The 22,125-nt window shown below is 43.7% G+C and overlaps 1 protein-coding gene across 1 annotated transcript in view; it reads left to right on the top strand.

Annotated features, from left to right (window-relative positions):
* Window positions 1-22,125, top strand: part of LOC311002832 (wings apart-like protein homolog) — a 42,269-nt gene that overhangs the window by 6,942 nt on the left and 13,202 nt on the right. Inside the window, exons 3-12 of the mRNA XM_083994371.1 lie at window positions 802-1,708; window positions 5,422-5,831; window positions 8,214-8,338; window positions 15,543-15,641; window positions 15,769-15,933; window positions 16,526-16,662; window positions 16,769-16,880; window positions 18,342-18,599; window positions 20,632-20,743; window positions 20,847-20,947. Coding sequence (XP_083850497.1) covers window positions 802-1,708; window positions 5,422-5,831; window positions 8,214-8,338; window positions 15,543-15,641; window positions 15,769-15,933; window positions 16,526-16,662; window positions 16,769-16,880; window positions 18,342-18,599; window positions 20,632-20,743; window positions 20,847-20,947 — 2,426 coding nt within the window. The remainder of the gene's footprint in view (window positions 1-801; window positions 1,709-5,421; window positions 5,832-8,213; window positions 8,339-15,542; window positions 15,642-15,768; window positions 15,934-16,525; window positions 16,663-16,768; window positions 16,881-18,341; window positions 18,600-20,631; window positions 20,744-20,846; window positions 20,948-22,125) is intronic.

Here is a 22,125-nt window from a genome sequence, read left to right as displayed (position 1 = left end):
ATCTCACTGGTCCTCAGAAACACTTGTCGTTCTGTGTATTTAACCTGTGGAATGACAAATAAAGAATTTGAATCACCGTACATTACTAATTATATACACAAAATATTTGAAGTTTCTATTAATGTATCTAATTAATATATAGGGGGGGTCAATAGAGCATTATGATCTTATCAGTCAGCGTGTGTCCACTTCTGTTCTGCGTGTTTGCATAATCGACGGTATGTTGTAAGCGTATTTACGTAATGGACGTAATCGATTACGTCGATGAATTGGAACAGCCCTATTCAAGTGACCAATTGTCATCTATAGCAAATGTTGAAGTTTATTTGAATCAGTTTTTTCTATACAACTGACAGGGTAGGGTTAGGCTAACATTTAAGTTCCTATCAATTCAGTGCTGCTTTAGGTAAATTGACATTAATGTAATTTAACAAATGAAAACCAAGTTACACATGCTGTTTATTGTCTAACTTGTTTTTGTCCATGTGAGTCTGCTGATGTGGTTCCAACATAATTGGTTCCAACTTTTTTCGGAAAGTGACGCTATTTAGGAAACTTTACTTAACCATGGCGTTTAACACCGTGGTTAATTGTGACAACCCTAATAAATATACTCATTAGCTGCAATAAAAGCCCAGTGATATAAATAACAGCTGGATGAACATTCCTCCTTTGGGTTCGTTGTTGTACTTCTATTAATAGAACCGACCAGAACTGAACCTGTTGTTGAGTTAACGTCATCAAAACGCTCGAAGAAGCTGTTACTGATCCTGAGTCTGTTTTCTGTTTCCCGCTCCACAGGGAAGTCCCAGCAGAGCTCCGTGTCCCCGCTGGAGACGCAGCACAGCAGCTACTCATCATGGTACCAAAACGCCTCGGAGAGCGACTGCCGCAAGCCGCTGGCGCAGACCACCACGCTGAAGACCGGCGCCAAGGCCTCCGAGTCCGGGTCCGCCTACGACTCCTCCTCCTCCTCCTCCTCCTCCTGGGACTCCATCATGGGCCTCCGTCCGCCCTCGCCCACGCCGCAGCCGCAGAGGCGCAACCCGCCGGCCCCCACGTTCCCCTGGACGACGCAGCACGGCCGGCACGAGAAGCCGCCGCTGCCAATGCCGCCGCCGTTTCCCTCCCCGCCGCCGCGGCTCCACAGCCTCGGCGCCAGCGAGGAGTTGGACTCGGACTTCGTTTTGGAGACGTCAGACTTCTCCCAGATGTCTTCCTCCTCCACCTCCTCCTCCTCCTCTTCCTCCTCTTCGCTCGTCAGAAACTCTAACTGTCGGACGTACCGGAGGCCCAACAAGCAACAGGCGAACGCCGCCAAAGCTCAGGACTCTGGGAGCTTCTCCAGCGCTGTGTTCGGCGCCGACGTTTCCAAGCCGCCGCCGCCGCCGCTGTCTGACGGCAGCAGCAACAAGACGACAACGACGGGTCGAGGAGGAGGAGGAGGAGGAGGAAGAGGAGGAGGGGGGAGGGGCAGGACGAGGGACTACACCGTGCTGCATCCGTCCTCCATGTCCATGTGCAACGTGACCATCCAGGACCGCGTGGTGGAGGAGTTCAACAGCGACGCGGCGCCCTCCTCTGGCGGCGGCAGCAGCAGCGGTGGCGGCGGTGGCGGTGGCAGCGCTGGGTCGGGCAGCAGCGCCACGGCAACGGAGCTGGGGGAGGCCGGGTGGCAGCGGAAGAAGGCGGAGCAACAGAACACCAGGTAGGACGTCACGGCGGGAAATAATAATAATGCTGCGTTCGAGACCAGTCGGAACTCAGATTCTCCCAGTGGAAAACTCTGAGTTCTGACGTTCAAGACGCACCGCGCTAGAAAAACCAACAACATGTCGGACCGGGACAAACTTTGCCTTTAATGCTTCACGTAGCTAAAAAACATAAAACATTGCAAAGGGCACACAAACAGTTAGAAAAGAACATTTTAAAGGGACAACGAGGAGTTTCTCCAGCGGCAGAACGAAAAATTCCGCGACAATAAAAAAGTCTCATATTAAAGGGACAACGAGGAGTTTTGGAAAAGCGAAGCGTTTTCACACTACATTTATGAGCCTCCGCGCGCACCGTAAAATTCTTTTGACTGGCGCAAGACGGACTCATGTTTTCATTCATCAATAATTAAAGTCAGAGGTTGGAAGACGATCACATACCGTCGTAGTTCCGACCATAAACGGCGATTCAGCGGCGTTATTCTCATGACTCGTTGCGAAACCGAAAGTAAAAAACGCTGGTCGGCTCGACCAGCATCTCCGCCACCACTAATAATAACAAAATAACGATAGAGACAAAACAATATATTTATCGAAAATGGGCCCATTAACAAGTGTGGGTAGCGGAGATTCATCCACATTAACGTGAGACTTTTTTATAACCGAATAGAAACTCCTCGTTGTCCCTTTAATGTGGATGAATCTACGTTACCACTTGTTAATGGTCCATTTTAGATAAATCTATGGTTTTGTCTCTATGGTTATTTTGTTATTATTAGTGGTGGTGGAAATGCTGGGCGAGCCGACCAGCGTTTCTTTACTTTCGGTTTCGTGGCGAGTCATGAGAATAACGCCGCCGAATCTCCGTTTATGGTGGGAACTACGACGGTATGTGATCGTCTTCCAACCTCTGACTTTAATTCTTGATGAATGAAAACATGAGTCTGTCTTGCACCGGTCAAAGAATTTCACGGTGCGAAGGCTCATAAATGTAGTGAGAAAACACTTCGCTTTAACAAAACTCCTCGTTGTCCCTTTAACCTTTTGCTTTTATTGTATTAGTTAAAGCAGAAGTAAGTGATCCGGTGGTTTTGGCTAACTTCCTGTCAGCCGATGTAGCTGGAGGCAGCAGTGATGCTCAGACACATGTCCAGGCCCTGACTCTCTACAACTAGCGAGCACTTAGGTTGCCATGGTGACTGGAAGAATTCATAGTTGGGAGGAGGAATGTAAACATTCGAAGAACTGATTTTAATCGGATGCAAAATTAGGACGAGTGCAGGATGAGTCATCAAACGCCAGGGAGAGAAAATACTTCTTGATAATTTTGATGTAAAAATCCTGCAGAGCTTCAGACTGACTTTATTTACCTCAACTTAAAACTTTAGGAGCACAAACACAATGTGAATCTACTTGTAAAGCAAATATTCACATTTCCTTTTCATCCATAATCCTCACACACACATTGGCCTGTAATTTAGGGACATTTTGGAGCCTTGTGATACTTTGCTGAGATAATCTGGTCTCATCCAACCAAATAATTCCTATTTCTCCCAGTCATTACCTACTTTAATTAATGTAAACCTTCACTGAGCTCAGTTTCTGCCATGAAGTAAAGATCGGTCTTCTCCCGGTCTCCTCCGGTCGATACCGAGTCCTCAGCGAGGCTCACTGAGCTCCTGGCTCTCTGCTCTGTTTTCATAGCTGATGAATAACTCGTCTGTTATTAGCTGTAATTTTCATTTCTGTAATTGTATTTAGTTTAATAGGCCCATAAACCAGTGGAACGGCTCTCTACTGGAGTTTTCAATTATACAGAATATTCTGGAGCTGCATCTGCAATTATGCACCAAGAAAAAAAACATCTGGAATATTTCCATTTGGAGCCGCGTGGCTGTAAAAGCAGAGTCGAAGGTTTGATTATTTGACTCGGTGGAAACATAATGGAGCCTCAATAAAGAGAAAATGGAAAATATGTTATATATATATCACATGGTTTGGAATCACATGACATTAACACCTTTAAAGCTGCTCAAGGGCCAATAAAACAGGACACCTGGTAATTTCAAGAATCCAAAACACAGTTAATGTTGCTTCCTGTCTGAGCTCAAACCTCTGGCCAGCTGTTTTTACACGGCTGCACTGAGGAACCGTGTGGGAAGGGAAGGAAAACAGAGACCCGTGAATGCAAAATGGAATTAAAGGCTTTGGTATAAAGACATATTTGAGCTCTGTCACACATTTTTAGGTTTTTGTTTTACATATTTTCGGTTCCAGGTTAAAGCACAGCTTCATTTGTCTTTATTTCTTTTTTACTCCGTGTGCTGCAGCTGTATCTGTCCACACAGCTGAGGACAAACCATCCTCTGAAACAACATTCAAAATTTAAATAAGTCTGCTTTCATTACCTGGGTGCATGGTTATGTTTCTGTTAATTAAAAGTTGGCCGGTCGGTCGCTGTTCCATGTCAGTCAATGTTGGGAGAAAGAAGCTGGAAATCAAGAAAAATGCACAAGACGCCATGAATCATAATTTTTCTCACTCCCGAGTCCATGACCAGCAGATAGACACCATCCTTTCGACTGTGCGTGCAGTAACAAGGGAGATAGAGCCGTATCGCCCGTAATTAGCTTAGCTCAAACACTGGAAGTGTATGGGTAGTGTTAGCCTGCCTCCACCTAAAGTTGCTAATTAGCTTAGCTCAAACACTGGAAGTGTATAGGTAGTGTTAGCCTGCCTCCACCTAAAGTTGCTAATTAGCTTAGCTCAAACACTGGAAGTGTATAGGTAGTGTTAGCCTGCCTCCACCTAAAGTTGCTAATTAGCTTAGCTCAAACACTGGAAGTGTATGGGTAGTGTTAGCCTGCCTCCACCTAAAGTCATCAGAGAAACTCTTCAGCAACTCTAAACGGAAACCGGCGGGCCGATCTTCGTCTCAGAGCTGACAAAACTCTCCGGTAAGGCATCTTGAGCGGTCAAACGCCGCTAACGGGACGAGATCGGTCAAAACGGAGGGTTCAAGCAAAGACGGTTTATTTTGGTTCAAGCTAGCTACATCGAGGGTAGGTTAGCTTCCTGTTTCATAGTAAAAGCACAAATTCTATCGTCATGGTTTTTTGTATGTAAAGGGCAACGGGTGTTTTATTTTGTGAAAGTAACCGGAAGTGCGTTGGTCACAACGGCTAGCTTGAGTAGCGCCAAATTCGTCCGAACCAAATTATAACCAGCTGGTATTTAGACAAATTAACGACACACTGCTGATATAAACGGCTACTTTCTCACCTAAACATGTTTGAAATGTGGATAAAGTGATATATTTACAGAGTTTAGAGCTAAAATGAAATCAGCTTCTGACTGCTGATTTTGGCTCGGGTAGGAGGCAGGCTAACACTACCCATACACTTCCAGTGTTTGAGCTAAGCTAATTAGCGACTTTAGGTGGAGGCAGGCTAACACTAGCCATACACTTCCAGTGTTTGAGCTAAGCTAATTACGGTGATACGGCTCTATCTCCCTTGTTACTGCACGCACAGTCGAAAGGATGGTGTCTATCTGCTGGTCATGGACTCGGGAGTGAGGCAAGACACAGGGAAAGAAAATGTTGGCGTATCCCTTAAACTGATTCTTACTCATTTTCTGAAAAGGTCTGACTGCCTAGCCTGTAATCAATGTATTGATCGTATACGTGTCCGTGTCTCTGTCTCCGTAGGTTCAGACCGACCCAGACCCAGAAGTCGAAGAAGGACAGTAAGCTGGAGCTGTTTGGCTTCGACGACGCCGACTCTCACCAGGAGGAGAACAGCTACAAGATCAAATACTTCGGCTTCGACGACATGAGCGACAGCGACGGCTCGGACGACGACGACGAACACAAACAGAGGAGGAGGGCCAAGAAAGCCGCTGCTGCTGCTGCCGCTGCCGCCGCTGCTGCCAAGGCAACCCCAGTGGTTACCATTGAAGAGGACGAGGAGGAAGAGGAGGAGGAGGAGGAGGAGGAAGAGGAAGAAATGGCGACGTACGAGCCGCCCGATCCCTTCGAGAGGCTGGAGAGTCGAGACAGAGCGCCGTTCAGGCAGAACAAGAAGAACTCGGAGAGGCAGCACAGCAGGATACGGGAAGGTGAGGCCACGCCCACTCACACACGCTACACACCTGTCGTAGCCTCAGGTTCTGTTTATTATGGGCTGGATCATATTTATCATTCAGGAGTCGGACCATTACATTCATCAGTATTAAGCTCTTACAGCCCTTTTCCACCGAGCCAGTGCCTGTTCTTGTTTTTAAAACTGGTTTCTGACCAGCACCAACTCCTCTAGGGGCTGCAACTACTGATTATTATCATTATCGATTAATCTCTCATTTATTTAAACAATTAATCGATTAGTTGTTTGGTCAATAAAATGTTAAAAAATGTCAAAAAACATCAATCAGTGTCCTCAAATGTCTTGTTTTGTCCACAAACCAGAGAGAGACTCAGTTTATTGTCATAAAGGAACAAAGAAACCAGAAATATTCACATTTAAGAAGCTGGAATCAGAGAATTTGGACTTTCTTTCTTAAAAAAACTACTCAAACCGATTCAATTCGATCATTCGATTATCAAAATAGTGGACAATTGAGATTAAATAATCGATTATTGTTCGATTAATAGATATTGAGGCTCTAAACTCCTTATTGGTCTCGAGTTAAAAGCAGTTCAGAACCAGCACCAGGTTCTTCTTGGTGGAAAAGCAACATCCCAGCTGCTCAGTCTGAGTCTGTGTTTGTGTTCAGCTGCTCGTTGTTTCATCAATTTAATGATAAGAACCGACATTAACTGAAATTATTTTACCTCCTCGGGGGTTCTTCTTGTTACCGTGTAATTTACACACACGTTGAACAACCGGTTGTGCTGGTGTGTGTGAGCTGTTACATCACTGCGCTGTGTTTCTTGGCCTGACTGCAGAGTGATGAGCTCATAGTGTTGGTCGGCTGCCCACACGCTGGTTTGTGTTGTTGCCTTTTCACAATGACTTGGCGTGAATCAGCAGCGTTGCCCAATGGGACGGTTTCAACCACTTAAAGAGGAACTACGCAGGATTTTTACTTTAACTCTCTGCTCCATTTGTACCTTTTTAATTAAACAGATGCACATGGAGGAGAGGAGGGTTAGAGACACAGAGGAGGAGAGACCGGAGTTCCTCTTTAACTCTCCTGTTGTCCTTCTGATCTGTTCCCCTACTCCATCCTTCCTTCTTTCCTTCCTTTCTTCCTTCCTTCTTTCTTTCCTTCCTTCCTTCCTTCATTTATTCCTTCCCTTCACTTTACTTATTCTTCCTTCCTCTTTTGACCCAATTGACCTGGTCTGTTTCCTATCCCTCCATCTTCTTTCCTTCCTTCTTTCCACAATCCCTTTCCCCTTCCTTCCTTCCTTCCTTCCTTCCTTCCTTCCTTCCTTCCTTCCTTCCTTCCTTCCTTCCTTCCTTCCTTCCTTCCTTCCTTCCTTCCTTCCTTCTTCCTTTTTCTTCCTTCCTTGAACGAATCTGTTCACTCCCTCCATCTTTCTTTCCTTCCCTTTTCCCTTCCTTCTATCCACAATCCTTTTCCCCTTCCTTCCTTCCTTCCTTCCTTCCTTCCTTCCTTCCTTTTTGACCCAATCTGTTCCCTCCCTCCTTCTATCTTTCCTTCCTTTTCCCCATCCTTCTTTCCTTCCATCTTTCCTTTTGTCCTTCTTCCTTCCTTCTTTCCCTTCCCGTCCTTCCTTCCTTGACCCAGGAGGACAACAGGAGGGTTTAAACCGCGACAGCTGGTTAACATGTGGTTAAAATGTGCTGTGTGTCAGTCAGTGTGTTTTATACTGAGACAGAAAACCATGTAGATGAGAAACAGAGAAACAGAGAGTCTGTGAGTTCAGATGTTCAACTACTGAAGAAACAAACGGATAAAGAGCTGGATGCAAATACACTCGGTCCTGTTACATGTTACATGTTCAGAAACAACAATCTGCCTCGTGTCAAAACCATCAATTAAACAGTTTTTTCTTCAGCTAGTTTCATTTACATGTCGCAGCATCAACTTGTCGTCATCCATTAGACTCTAAATATCGTCTCCTCTCAGGCTGCAGAGGAGGACGACACATCTAAATAATAATTGAGTTTAATAATTGCAGAAGTGGAAAGATGAGATATTTACTCAGAGCTCATACCAGCACACACACACACACACACACACACACACACACACACACACACACACACACACACACACAACACACTCGTCGGAGGACACGATGCCCTAAAAGCCCCGCCTCCTCCTCCTCCTCGGTCTCATCCTCAGCAGCCAATCACAGAGCAGCTCTGACAGAACTGACCACACAGCAGAAGTTAATGAAGACACAGAGTCGCTGTCGCCTCAGGACAACTCTGTCTCTCTCTCTGGACGGTCTCAACAGCATCTGTTTTGGTTTTTTAACGTGTCACTGATGCCCTGTGTGTGTGTGTGTGTGTGTGTTTTGTTTTGCAGACGTGCTGGACTTCTCGGAGGAAGGCCTGCGGGTGGTGGCGGGGGCTCCCAGGAGGCCGGCCGCGGGCAAAGCAGCCGAGAAGAACCCAGACTCCTTCAGGAGGATCTTCAGTGCGCACAAGAAGGTCAGAGACACAACAACAACAACAACAACACATGACGACACAAGGGTTTATTATTATTATTATTATTATTATTATTATGACTCGGTCCTGCACACACACCGCCCGGCCGCAACACATATGGATCCATGCGCTGCTGGAAATAGTCCCCAACAAACACACAGAATATACAGGGTTTGGGTTGGTAGCACCAGATTTAAACACACTTTTAAAACTGAGACGTATTTGGCTCCTTTATAATAATAATATGTTTATTTGAAAACAGGGACAGTGCACCCTAAAGTCACCCTAAAAACAGAATATGAATATCCACCAATTTTCCACCAATTAAAATAGTTCCCATGTGTCTTAACCCTCCTGTTGTCCCCCTGGGTCAAGGAAGGAAGGAAGGCAGGAAGGAAGGGAAAAAGGAAGGAAAGATAGATGGAGGAAGGGTACAGATTGGGACAAAAAGGAAGGAAGAAGGGAAAGAAGGTAGGGAAAAGGAAGGAAAGAAAGACGGAGGGTCAATTGGATCAAAATAGGAAGGGAGAAGAGGTAAGGACGAAGTGAAGGAAGAACGGAAGGACAAAGGGAAAGAAGGAAAGAAAGAAAGATAGAGGGTTAATTGGATCAAAAGAGGAAGGAAGGAAGGAAGGATTGTGGAAAGAAGGAAGGGAAAAAGGAAGGAAGGATGGAGGGAACAAATTGGGTCAGTTTGACCCAGAAAGACAACAGGAGGGTTAATTAAAGTCGTATCTGTGTCGTGCATCGGTTAAAACCCCCCAGGGATCAAACATCACAGCTCTCTCTGGTTTCAGTGTCTGTCCCTTTAAATGTAAATGAGCCACTGCTCACCAGGCCACGCCCCCTCTATCTGTACTCACAGGTAGGGGTGGGATTATGCTAATTAGAAAACTAATGACATCATTGTCAGACGCCTGAGGGATCAGCTGGTAAAACCACATGGATTTCAACCTGAGGAGCCTCAAAATGACTGATTTATTTTTGTCAATTCTCACATTTTGGGGCCGAAAGACAAAACAAACACGTAAATTAATGTTAAAGAGCTTTTAGAAAGTGACATTTCCATAATATACCCCCTGTTTAGCTTCTTGTGTGGATGTGGACACATTCTCAAGTCTCTTTATCATGTTTTTTAGATGTTACTGTCCTTTCATCAGGCGTCCTCTTATCTCTGGACTCGTGTTTAGTTTAGTTTAGTTTCCTCTGAATAAAATAAAAAATCTCTTGTGTCCAAAGGCCAAATTTGTTAAATTTTAAATAAAGTAAAGTCTGGACTTGAGACTTCAGGATCATAAGGAGAGTGTTTGAGTCTTGTTGTGGGTCGGTCTCTGCATGAGAAGCTCTGCAGTGAAACGTTTTGATCTCGACTGTAAAACTGTAAAACTGTAAAACCTTTGAGACGTGAACGCACCTGTGGAGCCGAGACCGTCCACCTACACTCACTATGACTCAGTAGGTTAGCGTGTGTGTGTGTGTGTGTGTGTGTGTGTGTGTGTGTGTGTGTGTGTGTGTGTGTGTGTGTGTGTGTGTGTGTGTGTGTGTGTGTGTGTGTGTGTGTGTGTGTGTGTGTGTGTGTGTGTGTGTGTGTGTGGGCGGGCAGTGCAGAACAAATCCAGAGAGTTGAAGCTGCGGTTTGTTCATGGATGGATGATGGGATGGATTGAGTTGCTCCCTGTGCCTTTTTATAGCCGACACACAGATCGATCAATGGCATCAGATCGGTTCAGAGCGGTGGAAGTGGAAGTCTGAAGTCGCTGCTGTTCATCATTGTCATGTGTTCAGTTTGACGAGACGAGACGCAGCTGCAGTTGTGAGCAGAAAGACGAATTCCTGCAGTCAAATTAGTTTTGTAAAAGGGAGAGGGAGTCGTTTACACACACCACTGCCTCTGGAGTTTGCATTACACTCTGTAATAAGAGGTTTTTGCATAGGAAAGAAATAATCATTATGCAAATAAAATCTCTTTTCTGTTAAGAGGGTTTTCACAGAGAAGTCACGTACAGAATGTAATGATAATAATAATCACAGAGCAAAATAACTCGCAGAATTCTACTGAAACTGAATATTTAACCCATTAATATGAGCAGTGTTGGTTTATTATAGAGGGTCGTATACAGGTGCATCTCAATGCATCAGAATATCATGGAACCGTTCATTTATTTCAGTTTAGTTCAGTTCAAACAGTGAAACTCGTATATTTTACAGATGTAATACGTAGAGACTGGAATATTTCATGTCTTTATTTCCTTTATTATTATTAACCCCTAACACCTGCATGTGAATGTGTCATTTAGTGTGGGTTTATTTTAGTTGGAGGAAGCTGAGAGCTACGTTTTTTTTTTTTAAATCTTTTTGGCGTTTCGTCCAGACAGAGTTAACCTAACTTAGTTGTGTGTTTTGGGAGGTGAAGTCTGTATTTTTTTGGAAACAGCTTCCCTGAGTGTTCATATAGACGCCCAAAACAGATCTTTAGTTAAAACGATGATGTCATAGCCCTCACCGCTCTCACCTGTAACCTGAGACAAACCTGTAGGCGTTACAGTCTATGGACGTAACATAACAACAGTCGACTACTGTCGGTCTCTCCGACACTGCGGCTGAGTCTCGCCTGTTAAATCATCAACTTCTAATATCTGGAGTTGGTTTGTGTTGATGTGTGGCAGCGTTACAGCGCCACACACAGGCCTGGAGGATGTACTACAGTGTTTAGAGTTGTTTTGTTTTGGGAGAAGCTCCGTTTCCGTGTGGACGAGGTCTGAGTCGTTCCACCTGGAGTCGCTGGCTCTGCAGACGGTGTTTTTGCAGGGTTCTTACGGATCCTTAAAAGTCTTAAAAGGCATTGAATTCATTAATCTAAAAACAAGGCCTTAATTGGCATTAAAATGTCTTAAATCAATTTTTCAAAAGTCTTAAAAATGTTAACACTTGGTAAGTGGTATTTTATGGTTGTAATTAGTCTCAAATCTCAAAATAATTGGTAACATTCTGACTTTTTATGCATTTATTTTGAAAGGACAGCTGGGAAGAGACACAATCCAATGTTCATGTAGTAGTCACTTTACCTTGGATCACATAGGAAAGTGGGTAAAATTGTCCCCGACCCTATGTAATTGATGTGGTGTTTTTTTTTCTGTTTTCTGCATCTGTGTTTATTATGAAGTCAGTCTTACATTTCATTTCAAGTGGCTTTAAAAAAGTCTTAAAAAGTCTTAAATTTAACTTGGCTTAAGTTGTAGAAACCCTGTTTTTTGAAAAGGCGACATCAGTTTCACTATCCTTCACGCCCTCGTCGACCTGTCCTCGGGAACTTTTTTTCCAATGGATGGCAGAGAAGATGAAGCCTTAACTTTGTTGTGAAGTTAACTTCTCCCTCTGCGCTTGCGAGGGAAACTTTCCAAGTGCCAGACGTATACAGTATGAAGTTAATTTCCTCTGTGTGCCACTGCCGCTGCCGCTGCCGCTGCCGCTGCCGCTGCTGCTGCCGCTGCTGCTGCTGCTGCTGCTGCTGCTGCAGACCGGCAGTCAGAGCGTTAGCAGACACGTCGCCCATAGGAGCATCATGATGTACTTAATGTACTCTCTCCTCCTCCTCCTCCTCCTCCTCCTCCTCCTCCTCCTCCTCCTCCTCCTCCTCTCAGTGGAGTAATGTATTCCTCCTCCTGACCAGCTCGTCTTCACCTCGTCCTCCTGCTTCATTTAACATCATTGAGTTGAGTTCATTATAAAAACAACGGCCGTTGGAAAGTGACCGGCCTCGTCGTCGTCGTCGTTGTCGCGGCTACGCCTCAATTACAGTAAAACGGAGCATCGCTGTTAGTCCGGAGGTGATTCCCCCCGAGGATGCTGGGAGATATTAGATGTTACCGTAACGACGGACTCATCCATATTTAGGAGACGGTGTGATGTCGGGGTTATTTGGAGGAAGTTTTTTTTAATGGGATGAGCAGTTATTACCTCCCTAACAACGACTCCAGAGCTTCTTCTCCTCACTGCTGTGCTGCTTTTCATCATTTTCTGTAATCCCACAAGGAAAGAGAGGGAGATAGAGGGAGGGAGGGAGAGTCTGTCATGTTTGTAAATGTGGAGCAGCAGCGATATAATTAAACCTTTTGGGACGTCACAGATTTTTATAATAGCGGTCAGAAGTGAAGCAGCTCTTTACTCTTTAGTATCGATCAACCTGTAATAAAACTACATCCTACATCTCTCCAGTCTGACGCTGATGCACAACCAGCAGTGAATAAATATAGTGATAATAATAATAATTTTATTGCTGATTAGGGCTGAACGATTTATCGTTTTCTGATCAAAATTGCGATTTTCACACTGCACATTGTTTGCACTTGAAAAAAAGGAAGGAATATTTAATTTATTTTATTTTAACTTTCATAAATTTTAGTTTTAGTTTCAATTTGTGGAAGAAGAAGTTAAAAGCTCATGCTTACATCATGCATGTAAATAGTTATAATAAAACATTTCAAAATGCATGTGCAACTCGGTTAAATAAAAGTCTGTTGGTCCAGTCATATATTTTGTCATTGTAGTTTTCTTAAAATCTCATCTCATCTCGTTCTCGTGAGATGATCGTCACACCCCTAATGCATACATTTGAAATCAATTCTTAACTTTAGTTTTCATTCCTGCATTAGAGTAATGGCATTTCATGTTTTAATGGTATGATGTAATTTCCTGTAAGTTTTGTAAATGTTACTGTTCATCGAAGCTTGACTCGAAGAAAAAGTAGAAAGGTCGCACACATCCAATTAAAAAGGTGCTGGCCTCAAAAATAAATGTAGATAAAGAAAAAAGAAAAGAGGAGACCGCACACTTAATACTCAGCACTTTATGTGCTTTTATTTAGCACAGCAACGTTTCAAGTGTACTGCTCTTCTTTAGACTAGTTAGTCGCACATAAGCACATAAATGGTCTACGTCTCTTTTCTATTTTCTTTAGCTTGATTTGAAGAAAATTGTGAATCAAATCGAAATCGCAATATCTGCCAGAAAAATGGCAATTAGATCTTTTCCTAAAATCGTTCAACCCTATATCTATATATCTATATATCCTCCATATATCTATATATCTATATATCCCCTCACGCACTTTAAAACCAGAGGTGACAGATCTTTTCCTGCTGTAGCTCCCAGGTTGTGGAACACTTTACCCTTTTCATTACGCTCTTTGGATTCTGTTGATACTTTTAAAAAGAACTTAAAGACTCACCTATTTAAACAGGCATTTGGTTAACCTGTGGGTCTTTGGGTCTATGCTTTTCTTGTATGTTTTCTTTTTTTTTGTCTTGTTTTGCTCTGCTTTGTTGCTACTGTTTTAACACTGTGAAGCACTTTGCGGTTTTTACCTGCGAAAGGTGCTATACAAATAAAGTTTATTATTATTATTATACAAATAAAGTTTATTACTATATTGCTGATAAACAGAATCAATAAAATAAAGAATTTTAAAATTAAAAGAATAAGAAGCGATTGTTTAGAGGCCGTTTGTCTCTTGATGTTTTCTGTTTTGTTTTGTTTTGTGGGTCACAGCAGGACCAGGCCTCGCCCGCCCACCTTCTCCCCTCTCCCTCGTCTCTCTCTCCCGTGCTGCTTAGCGACAAGTGGGCGGTGGATTGGGGGGGGGGGGGGTAGGAGGGGGGGTAGGTGGGTGGGTGGTTGGTTGGTGTCCGCCTGTGTCATTCAGATTACTGCAGGAGGCTTTAAATCGGTGTGTTGATGTTCCAGAGCAGCAGAGCTCATCTCCAAACTCTGCTTTTGTCTCAGCTTATTAACCCTGTGGTGCACAAACCCCCCCACACAACCCCCCCCCATCACACACACACACACAGACACACAGACACACACCTCCCTCAGTTCTTCCTCCTTTGTTTTTCTTTATGAATGCCCCGGCAACCACCAACCACAGGTTTGGCAAAAAAAACACACACACAAAAAAAAAAAAACATATAAAGAGAAGCAGAGTTGAGCCAAGGATGAAAAGATGAGTGTGTGTGTGTGTGTGTGCTTGTTGTAAGAGTGTGTGTGTCCTGCTGTTTGATCAGTGCTGGCCCTCTCGCTCCAGTGTAATGTGCGAGCAGCCGCCAATTTGACTGTTTCTCCTCTTTCTACACCTCTTTGTTTTCCTTCACCTCTCCCTCCATCCCTTCTTCTTCTTATTCTGCTGAAGTGTGAGATTAAAGAACAAAGAAAAGCAAAACATGTTGTTTTTTTTGTTTGTTCAGTCTGATATTGATAGCAGCATCGAACACGTTAAAGATGCAGAAGTCAGATTAGAGCAGGAGGCCGGTGTTGGATAACGGCTTTAAATATTCACACTAAATCCTCTCTGTTGGTTTGTTGCAGCTTCCATTATGTAAATCCTCCTCTTTTTTTGCACCGTTTCAGTGGTGGGATGAGTCTTAAGAGGAAAATCCACATTTATAATTGTGTGTGTGTGTGTGTGTGTTTTTTTATATATCCAGTTTAAACGTGTTATTGTTTCTCTTTATCCCCCTGAAGACACCTGCCCTTCCTTGATCTATGTTTCACTGTGTGTGCTGCTTATTTCTATATTAATTTATCCACATCTATCATTTGTTAGTGTTCGTTCATCAAACTCATCAAATACACAATCCAACAACTCCACAACAACGTTCTGGTGGACAAGTTGTGAGCTGCACATTCACCACACTATGAGATAATAACACAACGTTACCACACAGAGTTGTTTTAGAGGGAAATTCATGCAAAACCAGCTGATGCACGTTGCCTTCAGGGACAGTTTTTCATCAAGCAGTCTCTGTATTTACCTCTACAACAACTCTGTGTGGTAACGTTGTGTTATTATCTCATAGCGTGGTGAATGTGCAGGTCACAACTTGTCCACCAGAGCATTGTGGAGTTGTTGGATTGTGTATTTGATGAGTTTGATGAGGGAAACCAATTAAGAAATCCCATAATGAGCCTCCGTAGCGTAGCTCTGAGCAGCTCACGGCTCTGCTCCGCCGTTCTAAAAACAGCTTGCACCGACAATTAAAGGTAACGAACCTACTGCTATGACTATAGGGATTATGGAAATGGGGCCAATTTGACAAAATGTTGAACTATCCCTTTAATGGGAGGATGTTGTCTGTTGTTTGTGAGTTTTATAAAGTTTTCTACTTCTGATACTGACATTAATCTGTTTGTGTTTGTGTTCATGTCTCAGTCTCCGACCAAAGCCGTGTACAACGCCAGACACTGGACGCTGGAGAGTGAAGAGGAGCCGCCTCCAACTTTCTTCTCACGATCACAGACTCAAACTCCTGTAAATACACACAAACACACACACACAACACACACACTTTCACTTGCATAGAATTGATGCAAAAGATCAATATGCATTTTTTAATTTGCTTTTTCCCCTCATATCCTCTGTCCTCCATGTTTTGCAGGCCACAGCCGGCGGGTCCAGTAAGGAGCCGCCTGAGGCTCAGAAGGACGATGGTGTGTTCAAGGCCCCTCCTCCTCCTCCCAAAGTCACCAAGTGTGTGACGGTGCCCACAGACCCGTACCAGGACACCGTCACCACACTCAAATGCCGCAAAGAGCACAAAGAGGTACGCAGAGAATAGATACAGCTCTGGAAAAAATAAAGAGACCACTACTCCCAAAATGTTCCTAATAAATCAGCTTCTCTACATCGATTCTAGTTTCTATTGAACTCCAACACAAGCACCTCACTCTACTGAGCTGATCGTCTGAACCAAATCATATTTAATGAGGAAGAAAGATTATAAATAAATAAAAAAAACACCAATGTTGATTTCTAAACTCTTCAAAAAGTAGTGTTGTGTTGTTTTAAAATGAATATGAACTTGTTTTCTTTCCATTATACGGTTAGGTCTGAAAACACCAGAATTGTTTTGTTATTTTGATCTGTTGCCATTTTCTGCAAATAAATAAATGCTCTAAATGACAATATTTTTATTTCAAATCTTGTCAGTAGGTTATAGAATGAAACAAAAGTGTTCATTTTACTCAAACACACAGCTATGAATAGTAAAACCAGAGGAACTGATCATTTTGAAGTGGTCTCTTCATTTTTTCCAGAGCTTGTATATAAAGGTCACCTACTTCTTCACAGAAAGAATAAGAAATAAGATGTTATACTGACGGATCGTGTGTTGTGTGTCCTCCTCCCTCCTCCAGCTGTACACGGTCGTCCAACATGTGAAACACTTCAACGACGTGGTGGAGTTCGGAGAGAACCAGGAGTTCACCGACGACTTTGAGTATCTGGCGACCGGTCTGAAGAGTGGACAACCTCTCAACACCCGATGCCTTAGGTAAGAGCCGAGCCGCCGAGCCGAGCCGCCGCGCTTCAGTCAAACAGAAATGTCAAGATGTTCCTTTCACCATGTGCTCATCCTCTGTGTGTGTGTGTGTGTGCAGTGTGATCAGCCTGGCCACGCGCTGCGCCATGCCCGGCTTCAGGATGCATCTAAGAGCCCGAGGGAAAGTGGCTCAGGTCTTCAAAACACTCAACGACGCCCCGCAGCACCCGGTGAGTCAGACAGACCGCTCACTCTGACCTGATGACGGCAACGTTAAAAATATCTGTTTATTTCAGGGATGAAGCAACAACAACACAGTGTCTTTTATTCTAACTGTAAAAAACAATGGACAACAACTTTCACTACTATTTTTACTACTACTATTTTGCATTTGATCAAAATTCATGTTCACACTCAGAACATTGAAGCTTCAAGTCCTTCAGGATTCAGACTTTAGTGTTTTGTCTCATTCAAAACAAGAAAGAAAAGTGAAATTATTTCTTCAGAGCAGAGGAAATATCTGCCTGTACTGTAAGTATTATTGGATGTGTTACTTAGGCCATGTTTACACGTTTAGCTGCTTGTTGGTTTAAAATGACCTGAGAGTAGGGACGTCACGATTATAGATTTTCTTGGTACGGTTATTGTCAGAAATAATCACAGTATTATGATTATCACAGTTATTATGCATCAATAAATTTCACAACACTATGAATGTGAAAAATCAAATATAGTCAAAATATAATTACATTACTAATCTCTTAATATAGGACCAGTTATTAATCCCCCGGGGGAAGTGTTTGAAATATTTAAGTCATTATTTGTCATCAATACCAAATGTTTACGTTTATTTTAATCTTTTTTTAAAAAATACAAATGACACGCTAACATTTAAACTCCTACCAATTCAGTGTTACTTTAGATAAATGGACCAGCATCGGTGCGTTTACCTTCACTTTGGCGCCACATCTGCCGATACGGTTAAAGTAACGGTATTTGGCAGCCAATGACGCTGGTTTGAACGCTGTCGGTCAGGGAGGAACAGAATATTGTTCAGAAACATTCATGTAATTGTTGTCGGTGTCATTACAGCAACGTGCATAGGGTTTCGTCAGATTTGTCAGAAACCAAACTCCATCAAACCGCCTCAAATTTGTCTGAATCCTAAACCGAATCCTGGATTCAGTCCATCCTTAAAGGGACAACGAGGAGTTTTGTTAAAGCGAAGTGTTTCCACACTACATTTATGAGCCTCCGCACCGTGAAATTCTTTGACCGGCGCAAGACAGACTCATGTTTTCATTCATCAAGAATTAAAGTCAGAGGTTGGAAGACGATCACATACCGTCGTAGTTCCCACCATAAACGGAGATTCGGCAGCGTTATTCTCATGACTCGCCACGAAACCGAAAGTAAAGAAACGCTGGTCGGCTCGCCCAGCATTTCCACCACCACTAATAATAACAAAATAACCATAGAGACAAAACCATAGATTTATCTAAAATGGACCCATTAACAAGTGGTAACGTAGATTCATCCACATTAATATGAGACTTTTTTATTGTTGCAGAATTTTTCGTTCTGCCGACGGAGAAACTCCTCGTTGTCCCTTTAATATATTTAGTAAAGATTAATCAAGATGAAATATATGTAAAGTGAGTTTGTGTCTTCTCTCTCTGTCTCTCTCTCAGAACTTGGCTCTGTGCACGGCGTCGCTCATGTACATCCTGAGCCGAGACCGTCTGAACATGGACCTGGACCGGTCCTGCCTGGACCTGATGATCCGGCTGCTGGAGCTGGACCAGGACCAGGGCGGCAGCGGCGTGGGCGTCGTGGTAACCGACTCCTCCACGCAGTTCAGCGCCCGCGAGATCGCCAAGATGAAGGAGAAGATCAGGAAGCTGTGTGACACGGTGCACAACAAGCACCTGGACCTGCAGAACATCACGGTACTGAACCGCTTTACTCCTCCTTCTCCTCCTCCTGCTGCTCCTCTCTCCTCCTCCTCTTCCTCCTCCTCTCTCCTCCTGCTGCTCCTCCTCTCTCCTCCTCTCTCTGTGTGACACGGTGCACAACAAGCACCTGGACCTGCAGAACATCACGGTACTGAACCGCTTTACTCCTCCTCCTGCTCCTGCTGCTCCTCCTGCTGCTGCTGCTCCTCCTGCACCTCCTGCTCCTCCTCCTGACTCCTCCTCCTCCTGCTGCTGCTCCTCCTCCTCTCTCCTCCTCCTCCTCCTCTTCCTCTTCCTCCTCCTCTTCCTCCTCTCTCTGTGTGACACGGTGCACAACAAGCACCTCGACCTGCAGAACATCACGGTACACAACCGCTTTACTCCTCCTCCTTCTTCTTTCTTCTTCCTCCTCCTCCTGACTCCTCCTCCTTTCTCCTCTTCCTCCTTCTTCCTCCTCCTTCTCCTCTTCCTCCTGCTCCTGCTGCTCCTCCTCCTCTCTCCTCCCCCTGCTCCTCTTCCTCCTTCTGCTCCTCTTCCTCCTCCTCCTCTTCTCTCCTCCTCTTCCTGCTCCTCTCTCCTCCTCCTCCTCTTCTCTCCTCCTCCTCCTCCTCCTCCTCCTCCTCCTCCTCTTCCTCCTCCTCCCCCTCTCTTCTCCTCTCTCCACCTCCTCCTCTTCTTCCTCCTCTTCCTCTTCCTCCTCCTCCTCCTCCTCTTCTCTCCTCGGGTTCCTCCTCCTCCTCCTCCTCCTCCTCCTCTCTCCTCCTCCTCCTCTCTCCTCCTCCTGCTCCTCCTCCTGCTCCTCTTCTCCTCTTCTTCCTCCTCTTCCTCTTCCTCCTCCTCCTCCTCCTCTTCTCTCCTCGGGTTCCTCCTCCTCCTCCTCCTCCTCCTCCTCTTCTCCTCTTCTCCTCCTCCTGGTGATTTTCTTCAGCAGCTCTTCAGCTCTGTGACTCACACTCGCCCACACGTGTCAGGATATTTCTAGAAGCTGCAGCTCAAGAGGGAAAATCTTTTCTGATCTGAAACATCTAAAGTGAAAATGAGATTAGTTTCAGTCGCAGAGAGAAGACGCCATTTTGTACCGAGAGGACATAAAAACTAATTTCTGCATGGACCAGAATGCATTGCAGCTGTTTTAAAGAGGAACTCAGCTCCATCTGTCCCTTGTCTCCAGCTCCAGAGTCCTAGTTCTGGTTAAATCAATGACTTGTAACTAGTTCCAGGGAGAATGGAGGCTCTCTGCCTTCCACCTAGCATCTCTTGGCTGAAAACCAACCTTGTAAGATCAGAGCCTCCGACCCGGTGTCTGGCGACACCACCACACAAATATTTGTTCTGAGACTGAAGAACATTACTTTTTTAGTCAATGTATATGTTCAAAGTAGAGCCAATGATGTGAATTTGTGGAAATATTGTTGAGAAAATTCTGGAAAAAAAACTTTTTTAGAAAAAGTAATAACATTTTTTTTTTAAAGTTAAATATTTTCTCAAAAATTTCTCAAAAAAGGTCACATTTTCAAAAAGGTTTTAAAAAAAATCTAACAGAAACTGGTAAATTAAAAAAAAAAGACAAATTTCTATTTAAAAAAAATAAAATATTTTCTCGAAAAATGTGGTAAAATCTAGAAATGGTCGTTACATTTCTTAAAAAAAAGAAAAAAAATAGAGTAAAGAAACTAATAAAATAAAAAAAGTGGTAGAATTTCTCAAAAACGACTCTAAAGGAAGTTGTAAAATTTCTCAAAAAAAGAAAGTTTAAAGAAAAATCTAGAAATAGTGCTTATATTTCTAAAAAAATAAAAAAAATAAAATAAAATGGTAAAAATTCAAGAAAAAGTTGGGGACCCCCCCCGTTATCCACCGCTCCATGGATTGATTTCTCACCGGCTTCGTTGTTGGAAACAGATGCACATGGAGGAGAGGAGGGTTAGAGACACAGAGGAGGAGAGTTCAGATGTAAAAGTGAATTGCTTTGAGAGTGAAGGTGTGTGCTGAGTGCTGACTGTTTGTCCCTCCTCTCTCTCCGTAGACGGGTCACCTCGCCATGGAGACGCTACTGTCCCTGACCTCGAAGCGAGCCGGAGACTGGTTCAAAGAGGAGCTGCGGCTACTGGGAGGACTGGACCACATCGTAGATAAAGGTACGACACAACACGATGAAGGTGTTTTATCAGACAACGACAATGACGATGATGATGATGATGGAGGTGGTTTCTGACTGTGTTGTTGTTCCCGCCTCCACAGTGAAAGAGTGTGCGGATAACTTATATAACCAGGAGGAGGAGGAGGAGAAGATGGTGTCGTCTCTGTGGGGAGCCGAGAGGTGTTTACGGGTCCTGGAGAGCGTGAGTTACCACACAACACACATCTTTCATGTCAGAATGAGAAATAGTTTTATTGCCAAGAGCAGTAAATCAGTTAATCAATCAATCAAGAGCTTTATTTGTCCCAGAGGGGCAATTAAAAGCAGCAAGTAGAGCAGCAAGCTTAAGTTAAAACTAAGCAAAACCAGAAGAAACAAAACAAAGAGGATAAATGTATAGATAAATGAATAAATACATTGTGAATGGGAGTCTCTCTAGACACACAGCATGTCAGTAAAGTTCAGTTTACAGCACAAGGAACATGACGTGGTGTTTTTTTTATTTTATTTAACCTTTATTTAACCAGGCGAGCAAATTAAGAACAACATTCTTATATGTCAGGTGAAGACACACAGGTACAAAAAACAGTAAAAGGTAGCAATAAAATTTGAATTTAAATATAATAAGATAAAATAAATGATAATAAATTAAAATATTGTAGTGCAAAAATACACATATAGTGTATAATTTAGGAGAATAAAGAATAAAATAGAATAGAACAAAGATGTAGATGGAGTAAGTGTAAGATCTGACTGGAGCTGCAGGATTCAAACTGGGTTCAGTCAAGACAGAAACTTCAACTACACACTAGGGGTTGCACAGACTAGTCGACTTTACTGCTCCACAATGACGTTTTGAACTTGACGTCGACTAGTTGCTGATCATGTAACAGTAGGCTACAAGAGCGGCTTGAAACAACAGGTGAGTGCGCTGAATGAAAAAAATACGAGCGCCGTCAAGCTGGATGGAACGAGATCGTACCAGACAGGAAGTCGGGCACAGAAAAGGCGAGAGAATCCGGTCGATTTTCAAAATAAAATAAATGATGATTAGTTTGCTTGTCCGTCTATAAATATTTGTCAGTTGCGTCTGCACACAGACACACATCTATACACACAGCGCTAGAGACAGACCTGTGTGTGTGGAAAACCGAGCAGCCTACAGTCGGGTCGATGTTTGACCGGCGCGGAGAGAGAGAGCAGGAGAAGCTGCTGCCTGTGAGGCGCTCCGCTTCCGCGGGCAGTGTGTCGGGCTGCCGGCAATTAAAAAAAAAAAAAACTCCGCTCATATCGACAGCTTTACGTCGCGCACAACAACCAACAACAGCAACAACCAACCAAAACAAAAACTGTGAGTGAAACTGTGACTGAGCAGGACTG

Source organism: Trachurus trachurus (genome assembly GCF_905171665.1).
Source record: "Trachurus trachurus genome assembly, chromosome: 19".
Classification (NCBI taxonomy): Eukaryota; Metazoa; Chordata; class Actinopteri; order Carangiformes; family Carangidae; genus Trachurus; species Trachurus trachurus.
Note: the sequence above shows the minus strand (reverse complement) of the source record. Positions and strands in the feature narration are given on the sequence as shown.